Genomic DNA, 12,144 nt, shown 5'->3' with positions numbered 1-12,144 from the left:
GATCCACCATTATAATCACTCATATATATATATATATATATATATATATACACACACACACACACACACATACACACACACATATACATACACACACTTTTGGTGCTCTTGAACCATTCTCCCTTCATCTTACTTGCTTGTGAAAATCATAACATTGTTAAACCCACTTTCCCTCTATGCTGTGCCTTCATTCTTGCAGCTGAACCTTACTGAAATATGTAATAACAATGACTGATTTCACTTTAAATACATGAATTTCAAATGAATCCTTAATGCTACCAGGCAGCCTTATTGTATATTCTTAGTCCATTCAGTCTCCCATCTGCCCAGATAAGTAGTTTACATTGCCTTCTCTCTTCAAATCTTCATCATCTCCAACCCATTGCTTCCCATTTCACTGAAAAAATGAAGCAACCAGGAGAGAACTTCCACTATATACACCCACCTACTGGCATCTGCATCTATATAATCTGCCTTACAGCCCTTAGTATGGATAGATTCCAGGCACTACACAGATAGGCCAATCATTTCATGTGTGCTCTAGATCTTCTCCCTATTAGGCTATATGAGGAAAACACCTGAGCCATTTTTCCCTCTCTATATTTGTGTATCACAACAAATAAGGTATTATTACATATGTTAATTCCTGCCTGTATAAAGTTCTGTGGTTCTATCTCCAGTTTCCTTAGGGTATGGTATCATCTTGTGATAAAGACAGAATTCTAGCAGGGCACAGTGACACATGCCTGTAATTCTAGCAGCTCAGGAGGCTGAGGCAAGATGATGGAAAATTCAAAGCCACTCTCAGCAACAAAATTTTAAAAAATGAAAAAAAAAGGTCTGGGGATGTTGTTCAGTGGTTAAGTGTCCATAAATTCAATCCCTGGCTTAAAAAAAAAACAATGACAGAATTCTACTGATTAAAGATGGACAATAGAGGGCAGTAAAATAGAGGTCCTAAGCTCATGAAAAGTGAGGATAAAGTTAAAACAGATGTTTTTAGAGATAGAACCAAACTATTTATGTTACAAAGTTAGAAGCCCCATGTGATTATTTTTCAGTTTCTGAACATTATACAGAAGGGCCTAAAAATTGTTTTCTACCAAAGAAGAGAGATGGAGGAACTCTGTGGGAGTATATACTTATATGTCTCTTAGTTTTGGTCTTTTAACTCCCAAATATTCAACATATAAGACCCACATCAATTAAAGAAGCATAATTAGCACATGACAGAGTGCTAAAATGAATATGAATCAGAAGTCTTAAATGTATTGTCATGTTTTTCAAGAACACATTAAATGAAACCTTGTTCTTCCCATTCATATTAAAGTTGAAATGTTTCATAATGGAAAAGAAATGAGAACTTATTCATTAATAACTGCAGTTATTTATTTATTTGTTTTTAAATTAAAGGGATATTTTTTAGCCCATATCATTTCAGCTGTCAGATATCCATTATATACTAAACAAATATTTATTGAATACATTCTTGTAAACAGTACTAAAAAACCAAAAATGAATGTCAGGGCTCCTAATTTCTGATAGATTAAAAGGAGAATTAGGATGTTTCTATAAATCATAACCAAACAAGCATAACTCAAAAGATAGGATATCAAGGGATTCAGCATAGAATTGTACCCTAGGAAATATCATCCTGCAACTAAACATACTTTTCAATGTTTGAATATTTAAGTAATTATTGTATTCCCTTTAAAAATGACAAAGAGCCAATTTGGAACCCTCAGAAAAACTTCAAATGATCTACTCATGATATTTTCACTCCATATAGCTCTTACATTCCTATAGCTGCCCAGAAACTTCTCCTATCACTCTTCACTCTCACTCCCAACTAAAATCGCTTCTTGAAATGAATCTCCTGCAAGTTTCTCCTATTTTTGCCCTTTCTCATCTTCTATCACTTGTTTTTACTTGTGAGCTCTTGTTCTACTTTCGAGAATAATTTAGTTAAACTGGCATTGCAATTGTCAGCTCTTTCTGGCCATTACTCCTATTCTGCACACTAAGTGCCCATAACTGTTCTGTTATACCAAGAACCATGTTTTGGAGGGAACCATGTAGCCAAAAAGAGGATTATGTATAGAAGGCAAGGAGGCTGGGGGTGGGAGCTGCAAACATTAAACTTAATATATTTTATCCCTTCACACATGAGAGAAGGTAATGAATGCTATAAGAAAGATAAAGTAGTAGTAGAGAGTATGTAAATACAGCTTTTGACTTACAGAATCAGAGGTATTTGATGTTGTTATTGAGGATCTAAACAGAAGTGATAGTAGACATATTCACAGGCAAGGCTATATGATTGTGAACAGGGAAAAAAGGCAGTTAAGTTTGGCTGGAAACTGTTTATCAAGGCCCTTTTTCTAAATGTGAACCTAACCTAACAATAACTAACTCTTACTTTATGGAGGTCTTGCATATATTTTGGAGCATAATATTTTAAGACATTGACCAATTCTGAGAAGAGCTAAAAGATACAACTAATGTACACTTTAAGTTGCGTCAGGTATTAAGGCACTTTTATAGCAGTTCTTTCCTTGGAGACAATGTATGTATAAAGTGGGAAAACTCCATTCTAAGACTTCACCCTGATTGAAGAAGAGCAATGCTGCTGACCATATAAGTGTTAATCAGAGCATGCAATGCAACTAGTTTTCTCAAGGATAGGGATTAATTCACATGGAGCCATGATCACACTCTTACCACACTGAAGAATAATCCACTTTGACAAGATAGTTGGTTGGTATTCTATGGGTATAGTCTGGATCTAAGGTATGAAACAGAGAAAAGCGAAGTAGGATGTGATATGAATTTCTACCCTGAAACCTTGATCTAATTAAAATAAACATAGAGTAGCACTGACCAACACACAATCATTTCCAGACAAGATCATATTCTTCAGAAGTAAGGCAATATGTACATATTTGGGTATAGAAATATTATATACATTTTTTTGTTTTTAACCTTGTTACCCATATCCCTGCTTACTACCTTTCCCTTAATTCCCCAAAGGAAAGGGTTTTGGCCACCTTTTCTATTTCCATTTCTTTCCCTTACTCTCAAGGAAGAGATTTCTCTCTCCTCCTCCTTAACTGATTTCAAAGCCTACCCAAGCTTCCTCCTCACACAGTGAATATACATATCACAGAACAGCTTTTCAAATATGTTCCATGTTGACTTACTGGTCAAAACCTGTAGATCACTACAGTACAGGTTTTTAATTTGCTTGCATGCATCTTTCTTTTTTAATATGTTAAGTTTTACAAAAAGAAATAGCAGAAAGGTGATTTTGTGAGTTGGCATGCAAAGAATGATGCTGGGAACCCTAGTATTTTGTAGCAGGACAAAAAGTCACAGAAAATTCTGATTATTTTAATTTTTAACACTATTCCTTTAAGCACTTTTTAATTACAATTAATAGCACATATTAATTTTAGATATTAGTGCATTTCACTGTGACATTGCCACACATATTGTGCTTTATTCATTCTACCCTTTTTTCCCTTCTCCACCCAATTATCTAATAGCTTGTCTTATGCTTTCAGGTCTATTTACCCCCCTTAATTTCCACATATGGGAGAAAACATGAAATACTTATCTTTCTGTGTCTGGATTATTTTGCTTAACATCATGTCCTCCAGTTTTATACATTTTGCTGCATATGACATAATTTCATTCTTTCTGGCCAAATAATACTGTATTAAATATGTGCTCTTAATCCATTTATCTTTTGGTAGTGAATGGTCTTTTAATGTGTTATTTCTCAGTATTTTTTATTTCATTTTTTAGGTGTAGATGGACACAACACAATGCCTTTATTTGTTTATGTGGTACTGAGGATTGAACCCAGGTCCTGCCCATGGTAGGCGAGTGCTCTACCGCTGAGCCACAATCGCAGCCCCTATTTCTCAGAATTTTAATAAGGATTTTTGCATCAATGTTCATCAAGACTATTGGTCTTGTTCTCTTTTTGCTTTTGTTCTTGTCTCCTTATCCAGATTTGTTATCAGGGTGATACTGCCTTCATAAAATTGAGTTTGAAAAGGTCCCTTTCCTTTCTATTTTATGTAACAGTTAGGGGAGCATTAGTTTTAACTCTTCTTTTCAAAGTCTAGTAAAATTCAGCAGTGAATCCATACAGTCCTTGGATTCTTTGGGAGACTTTTATTATTATTCCAATCTCATTGTTACTGATCTACTTATAGATCATCTTGGTTCAGTTTGGGCAAGTCTTTTGTGCCCAGAAATTTATTCTAGATTTTCCCACTTATTGACATAGTTTTTCAAAATTTCCCTTAATGATCCTATGGATTTCAGAGGTTATCTATTGTAATATACCCTTCTTCACCTCTAATTTTACTTTGTTTCTTTTCTCTTAGTTTAACTAACAATTTGTCAATTTTGTTTTCTTTTCAAAGAAACAACTCTGTTTCATTGAACCTTTGTATTCTTTTTGTCTCAATTTCATTTATTTCTATCCTGGTCTTTGTGATTTTTTTCCTTCTACTGATATTAGGTTCAGTTTGTTATTTTTTTGAAGACCTTGAGATGCATCATTAGGTCATTTAAAAAATCCTGAATTTTAAGGTATTCAGGGAATCTTACTATACTAGGTAATATTTCTGTACAAATACCCTGGCCAACTCTTGACTTTGATCCCATATGATATGAAACAAAGTCCAAAAATCATTTTTTTCTAAATAAAATATGGTTTGAGTTATTTTTACTTCTTAGAAACAGGGAAAGTAAAGTTTGACTTTCCAGTGTGTATGTGTCACCAGAAAGAGAAAGGTCAACAGAGAATCCTTCAATATTCCCTTTTACACTTTGTTGTTATCTCAAAAGGGAAGCATCAGGAGCATCACAGCTTTTCTAGAGGTAGAGTTCATGGTTTTGGAACATGGCTTTGTCCCCATGAAATTTTTATCCAATTTTCTTGCCCACTAGAACTATATTGTTTTTAAAGATATCTTCCTTTTTAGCTATCTCTATCCCTAAGCATCCTTGCCCAAGGTCTCAAAGACCACGTCAGATCCCCTCTGCTGAATTTTTAGAGGGTAATAAGTGATGGAAGTAGAAATAATTATACTTTGTTGACATCTTTCCTTCAGACTCACAGAAAAAATTAAATGGGCAAATACATGAAGTTATGTAAAATTTTTTGTCTATCCATGGTCCTACCAAATATAAAATCCAAATTCAAACATACTGAATCCATTACTGAAAAAAATATGAAGGCTGGGGTTATAGCTCACTGGTAGAGTGCTTGCCTCACACATGTGAGGCACTGGGTTTGATCATCAACACCACATAAAAATAAAGATACTGTGTCCATCTACAACTAAAAGATGTTTTTAATATGAAAATAAGTTGCAGTACCAGAGAGATTTGTGTCTGGTGCCCTCCTAGAATGCCACAACTTCCTTTCCAATGCCCCCTCCTGGAATCCTACCACCATCCCACTTGGGTATTATACCAATGGTGTTCTCTGTGCAGCTTAATGATTTAATGATCCTTTCTTTCTTCCCCATTCCTCACCTCCATTTCCATGATTATTCTTATATTATTATTCAGAACCCACCCCTCTTGACCTTCTATCCTTGTCCCCTTGGTTTCCAATCTTCTAGCCATGCAGTGTCTTCTCTCTTCTATCACAGAGGAACTGGAACTTCCAAATCTATCCAAGTCAATAAATTCAATCCATTTTAATTTTTTTTCAACATTTAATTATTTGACTTTCAAAAAATGGAAGTTTATAAAGTAAAAAGTTCTGTATTTCATAGCCCCAACTGTACCCCATAGCACTCATTGGCAGAGATGAGTGCACTCTGCCTAGTTAATGCATTATTTGCTGAATGTCTTTCCAGACCTTTTCTATACTTACTCAAACATAAATCTACAAACATACATACCAACTATGTATATACACTAATAGGATTTTTAAAGGAATTTTGTATACAAAAATAAAAAGTGACTCTAATATAGTTTGCAGTATTTTATTTTGTCATATATTTCATGCTTCTGTGATCTCTTTCCCCATGACTCAAGTTTCTCCCATGTTCAAAAGAACTCTCTCTAAACCACATATCCAGTCACAATCAATCTTTGTCCTTAAAAAGAGCTTCCCTTCACTGACTCCACTTCTTCACTTCCCACTCACTCAGTCCTTGCAGTTTGGCTTCTACCCTACCACACCCCTGAATTTGACTGAAGATCCAAAGTAAATGCAAGCCCAATGGACATTTTCAGCTTTTATCTCTCAGGGCCCCTCAGTCTACATGACCTTCTTTTTTTCATTCATCCCCTATTCAAACTGTTACTAATTACTTTATTGCCTCCAGTAATCTCCAACTGGGGATGATTTTAACCTTTAGTGGCAACTTTTTTGGCAACATCTGGAGTCAATTTTGTCTATCGTGACTGAATAAGTGGGGTGAGTACCACTGGCATCTAGTGGATAGAAGCTAGGGAGTCTGCTGAACATCCTACAATGCATGGCCAGTCCCCCACAACAAAGAATTATCCAATTCTAAATGTCAGGAGTACTGAGGTTAAGAAAATCTGCATAGAAGGAAATAAACAAACATGAAGGCATTTCTCAAATGTACAGGCTAAGTATCTGGCCCCCATTTGGATGGTGATTGTCCACACCCTTCCCAACAGGAGACAGCTGAAAGTCACATCTCTGCTGGATGTCCCAGAGCCATGGCAACTTTCTGGTATGTAGGTCCATAGTCCCTAGATGATGTCCAGGACTCATTGTGCTCCAGTTGCACACCTCCTCCCCATCCTTCCACCTGAGGGTTAAAGCACACTTTTAGCCCCCTTCAACACAGCTTATGGTCACCAAGGGGAAAAGCAGACTAACCTTCCACCTACCCACTTCCCTGACTCACTCTCATCTTCCTCCCACCTCTCCCCCTTCCACTGGAGGTTGATTTCCCATTGGATATGCTTTTGTTATGTTTCACATTTATGAATTCACTGAGAGCTTTATAGCCAGATTCCCTTACCACATTTTTCATGGTGGTGGGTTGGAGGAGAGAATGGTCTAGATGAGTATACCCTCTGAGTGTTATGAGTTTCTGACTCACCTTGGCAGTGGTATGAATTCAGATCTGTCTCTGGTTTCATCTACTGATGAGTGGGGAGGATTCTCCTGTCATGAGACTGTGCAGTTATAGGAGTCCTTGTCGGCAGCTGGTGCTGCTGGCATCTTTTGTATGCAACCCTGTGGGGATTCTCTTAGGGGTGGTGAATTTCTGCTGTGTTAATTTGAGCCCAGTATAAATCTATGGTTACCCATCCCCAAGCTTTCTTTGATTTTTCTTGTGATTTAACTCCCCCAGAACATGAGCCATCCCTATTCAGTTCATTCTTGGGGACTCTTGGGATGCAGGAATTCCCACTACTCGCCAAACCTTGATGGAACTCCCCAGCAAATTTCAACAGTTTCTTTAATGGTCTGTTGCTTGAAATTTCTCTGCTGGTACCAGTTTCTAACTAGGAAATAATCAGGTTCTCAAGAATAGGAACCTATTCAAGTTAGCTTAAAGAAAAAGGTATCTGGGGCTGGGGTTGTGGCTCAGTGGTAGCACTCTCGTCTGGCATGTGTGAGGCACTGGGTTCCATCCTCAGAACCACATAAAAATAAATAAGTAAATAAAATAAGGTTATAAAAAATAAAATACTATCTGGGTAAAGTGGATCCTCATGCAGCATGATTGCAAGATGTGAAAGGAGTTGTACCACAACCCGTCTCTCCAGCTCTCTGGAGTCACTGGATCAACTCTTCTATGCCTATCTGCATCCTGGGATCTCACACTAGTGTCCTCCAAAAGATAACCTCTGTAAAGCACCCAGTTTTTCTCCCCCATAGTCAGGGCCAGGCCTCAGCTGTGGCCTCAGTGTTTGTGGCTATGACCCAGGCCTCAACAAAATAACCCACTGCTTCACTGACCAACTCCATCGTTACTATGGCATCTACCTCTCAGTGTACATGATCTAGCCTGGGAATCTGTGTGGCTCAGGATGTGTCAAATGACCACACTTAACTATATAAGGACTAGGCGGGGAAAGAGGGTGGACTTTTATATACATGACTGTGTACATCCACTAGACACTAGAGTGGGGAGACAGACAGGTGTTCATGTGTGCATGCACACACACACACACACACACACACACACACACACACACACATACACACACACCCAAAAGCTGCAGTAGATCCAGGGTACTGAATGACCCTCTGGGATAAAAAGGGGTAATCAATTTGGGTATGGTGGTACACACCTATAATACCAACTACTCAGGAGGCTAAGGCAGGAAGATCACCAGTTTGAGGTCAACCTGGACCATTTAGCAAGACTCTGTCTCAAAATTAAAAAATAAAAATTGAAAGGGCTCAGAATAGAGCTCAGGGGTAGAGCACTCTTGAGTTTAAGCTCCAATACTGCAACAACAAAACTAAACAAAAAACAAAAACAAGGGTAATCAAACCATGTCTTTCCTTCCACCATCTACACCCTCCCCACCTCTCATCCCTCACCTCCATTCCACCCCTTCCCGCCACCTCCCACCCACCTCTGAAAATTGATTTCCCACTGGGATATGTTTCGGTTCTATTTCATATTTCTGAATTCACTAAGGGCTTTGCAGCCAGATTCCCCTCCCACAGCGGAAGCAACTTTCCCTTCTTGAAAAATTCACAGCTTTACACCAAGGGCAGTCCCAATCCCCAGGCCTGCGAAAAACCGGAGGTTTTCTCGGCTGATGGAGTTCAAAGTCTTTCCTATTAAGGGTTTCCGGAGGGTCTAATCCCTGGGCTCCCATATCAGACCACAGGCTAACATCAAAGGCTGAGCTATGGGGAAGCATTTGAGGTGGAGCAGGCGCTATGACCATGGCTATTGGTGGAGATGGTGAGAGTGAGGATGAGGCTGGGAAGGGGGACAAAGGGGATGAATATGAGTAAGAGAATGAGGCAGGGAGCTGGACAGGGAGTGGTTCTGGTGAGGCTATGAACAGGGGATTCAGGGTCCCAGAGACAGAAAACATGGAATTTTCCATGGATCCAGGATCTCCCTCCCTCTGCCCACCAGAGGTGTAATTTTTTGGCTCAGTAGTTCCAAGAAGCTGCAGGAAGTTCCCACCCAGCTCCTGTTCTGCCTCCACGGGGGCAGCTCCCACTACATCACTCTCCTCTCCTCTTCTTCCTCCTCTTCCTCCTCCTGTAGCATCATCTGTAGCTGCTGTTGTCTCTTCCATCTCTCCTGTTCCTTCGGTCCCTGCCCCTCTAGCAGTAGCCAGGCTTGGCCCCTCTGCAACCTGCTCTGGGGGAGCCTTGAGTTCCTAGAGAGAAGTGAGCAGGGCTGAGATGTGATCTATGGTCAAGGGGGTGGAGGACAGGCCTAGAGTAGGGGTGAAAGGTAGGACTGGCATGGCAGGGTAATCTTACCACCTGGAGCAGCTTCCACTTTAGTAGGTCACACTCTTTCTGCACTTCCACCAGTTTGGCCTGGGTCAGCCGTAGTTGGAAAGCAGCCTCCTTGCGCTCCATCTCTTGTTGCACCGTGAGCTGCTTCAGTTCTGAGGCCAAGGCTTGGGCGGCTGACTTGTGCAATTTGGAGAAGTCCTGCAGCCACTGCACCCTGTGCCCCTGTAAGTGCTCCTGCCTGCAAGCAAAGCGCAAGCCCAGAGCTAGGCTGCCCCAGGCGCAGGCTTCCTGGGCCTCGCTGGACATCTCACTGTCCTCCAGGATGGTTCTGATCTTATCTTCCACTTCCTCCCAGGACAAGGTTAGATTGTCAAGGTAGAACTCAGGGCCTTTCACGTGCCTGGCCATCTTCTCATTGATGAAGGCCACCACCTTGCTATGCCGAAATCCACTACAGGGGTCCTCAGGTTTCAAGGCCATGATGTCTAAGGGGCTTGTGGCTTTGTGGGCCCTGGGAGATGGATCAACCAGTTGTCCTGTCCTTCTCCTTTAAGAGCCCCTCATCCTCAGCCTCCCCACCCCCACCCCAGTCGCCTATAGCCCCCCACCCCTTCACTCTTAGTATCCCTCCCCTGCCTTTAGGGCCCACCCCGACCCCCATAGCCCTTAGCCCCTCCCCTCACCCCTACCCCTCCCCCTCACTCCCCTCCCCCACCATTAGCCCTTCCTTTCGCCTTTACTCTCCTCCCCTTTCCTTGGCTCCCCACCCCTCTCTTCTCTGTCCCACCCCTCGCTTCTCTGTCCCACCCACTCATAAAGAGCCGCCTCTGCCTCGGTCCCCTCATAGAACGCTTCCCACCGGGCTCACCAGAGTAGATACAGGGCTACCACAGCCCTCTCCCAGGGAGAAAGGGGTCCCTCTCGCTCCGAGGGCTCCGGGAAAAGGGAGCCACGCGGCCAAATCTCTAGGCTTTTACTCTAGGACTGTTCCAACTCCCAGAGACTGCGGGGGTGCCGAGGAGGGAGAGCGGAAGGTCCCGCCCCCTCCTGGGCTCCTAAGGGAACCCACCACGTGGCTGAAAGCCATCGAAGGCGGGAAGAAACGGGACTGGTTAGAAAAGACCCAGAATGAAGAAAATGAAGCTCTCAGAAGTCAGTCCAAAAGGTCCCGCCCCACCATGATGGTTTGTTCCACGCCCAGTGAGCCCCTCCAATACTTGGAATATTCTAGAACAGGAAGTAACTCCAACAACTCTGTGGCTACCAGTAGCCCCGAAGGAAGAGGGGTGGAGGAGAGGAGCTAAACTTAAGAATGCAAAGGATGAAAACATTCCTTTCATTTCCCTGATCCTAGGTACCTTTTGGCCTGCAAATTAATTTGCTGAGAGTGGTTAGAAAAGACACAGAATGAAGAAAACGAAACTTTTGTACAAGTAACAAAATGCCAAAACCCCTCCTTCCCGACATATATTTATCTAACCCCAGAATATGTTAGGACCCCTAGATGTAGAGTGTTCTAGTCAGGGAACATCTCCAACCTCTCAGTGGCCTCTGGCGCCACCCCCTGTAGAAAATTTCTGTAGCTCTTGTTCAGACTATTGAATTCCCTCCAATAGGAAGTTTAGTTAACATTTTCTGTAAAGGAACTGAGAGTAATTATTTGAGACTCTAGGGAAAAAGAATATGTATCCCAACTACTTGCCATAAAACAGTAGCCATAAATAATACCTGAAGGAATGAGCATGTTCTGTGTTCTGGTAAAATTTTATTTATAGTAGGCAGTTGGCATGATTTGGCCAACTCCTGCTCTATATTCCCATGCCATGTGTGTCCTAAAGACCTCTTAAATCAGAATGTTCTTAATGTAACTCAACATTCTTTGTTTAAAAGTTTAAAGTTCAATAAAGTTTATTTGAGCAGAGAATGATTCATGAGTCAAAATTCTCCTGAATTTTGGAGAGATTCATTAGTGATTCAGCCTGAGCAGTGAGATTTATAGGACAAACATGAAAATAGAGAAACCACCTGATTACAGCTAGGCAATCTGCCTTATTTGGGAATGATCTGATTGCTTGCATTCATGTGATTGGCTGAGATACAGCTGATTTCAATTGGTGCAAACCCTGCTGTTTGTTATTCTTTAAAATTTGAGTTTTTTAATATATCAAATTTGTTCATAGCTTAGGTAAGGACTCAAAATATAGAAACAGTCTCTGGTCAGTGACCTCCTACTTATTCCTATGTTGTGCAATATAGAAGTCTTGGAAAAAAAAAACAATACCTAACTAACTCCCCAAAATGTAGGCAACAAATTGGTCACCATACCCTTTGCTAGTACCTTAGAAACTTCTTGGATATCTGTTCACATTTAGAGATTGCCCATATTATTTTTTAAATATTGTTCCTGTCTTTAATTTACTCCTAATTCCTAATTGCTTCTAGATGTTTTTCTATGTTCATGTTACTCCTAAGCTTAAAAATATATGATGGCTTCTTATGTTACACTCTTTGTCCTGATATTAGAATCTTTCTACAGCTTGCCTTTTGGTTTTAATACTCTCCATTATTTTCTCTGCTATTATTAATACATCCCAAAGGAATAAGTCATGAACAGATACACTTATTTTGTGTTTTGCATTATCTATCCCAGGAAAAATCAGGTTATTCATCCTTTATTATTCAGCATT

General features: G+C 40.5%; 2 protein-coding genes across 2 annotated transcripts in view; one reads left to right on the top strand and one right to left on the bottom strand.

The window, feature by feature from the left end:
* Il1rapl2 (interleukin 1 receptor accessory protein like 2) overlaps nt 1–12,144 on the top strand; it is a 1,069,701-nt gene that overhangs the window by 570,065 nt on the left and 487,492 nt on the right. The gene's annotated exons all lie outside the window — the stretch shown is intronic.
* On the bottom strand, nt 6,001–9,962 carry Tex13a (testis expressed 13A). Its single transcript, XM_005323417.3, has 2 exons — nt 9,479–9,962; nt 6,001–9,372 (listed from the first exon to the last, which is right to left on the bottom strand). Exons 1-2 carry the CDS (start codon nt 9,935–9,937, stop codon nt 8,665–8,667), a joined length of 1,167 nt encoding a protein of 388 aa, XP_005323474.1. The 5' UTR covers nt 9,938–9,962; the 3' UTR covers nt 6,001–8,664.

This window comes from Ictidomys tridecemlineatus, chromosome X, assembly GCF_052094955.1.
Source record: "Ictidomys tridecemlineatus isolate mIctTri1 chromosome X, mIctTri1.hap1, whole genome shotgun sequence".
Taxonomy (NCBI): Eukaryota; Metazoa; Chordata; class Mammalia; order Rodentia; family Sciuridae; genus Ictidomys; species Ictidomys tridecemlineatus.
Note: the sequence above shows the minus strand (reverse complement) of the source record. Positions and strands in the feature narration are given on the sequence as shown.

What these genes read in the sequence shown, in the direction of transcription:
- Tex13a (XM_005323417.3), bottom strand. Translation starts at nt 9,937, where the DNA reads ATGGCCTTGAAACCTGAGGACCCCTGTAGTGGATTTCGGCATAGCAAG. An exon ending in AGTGGAAGCTGCTCCAGGTG is followed by an intron (nt 9,373 to 9,478) that starts GTAAGATTACCC and finishes ACTTCTCTCTAG; the next exon opens with GAACTCAAGGCTCCCCCAGA.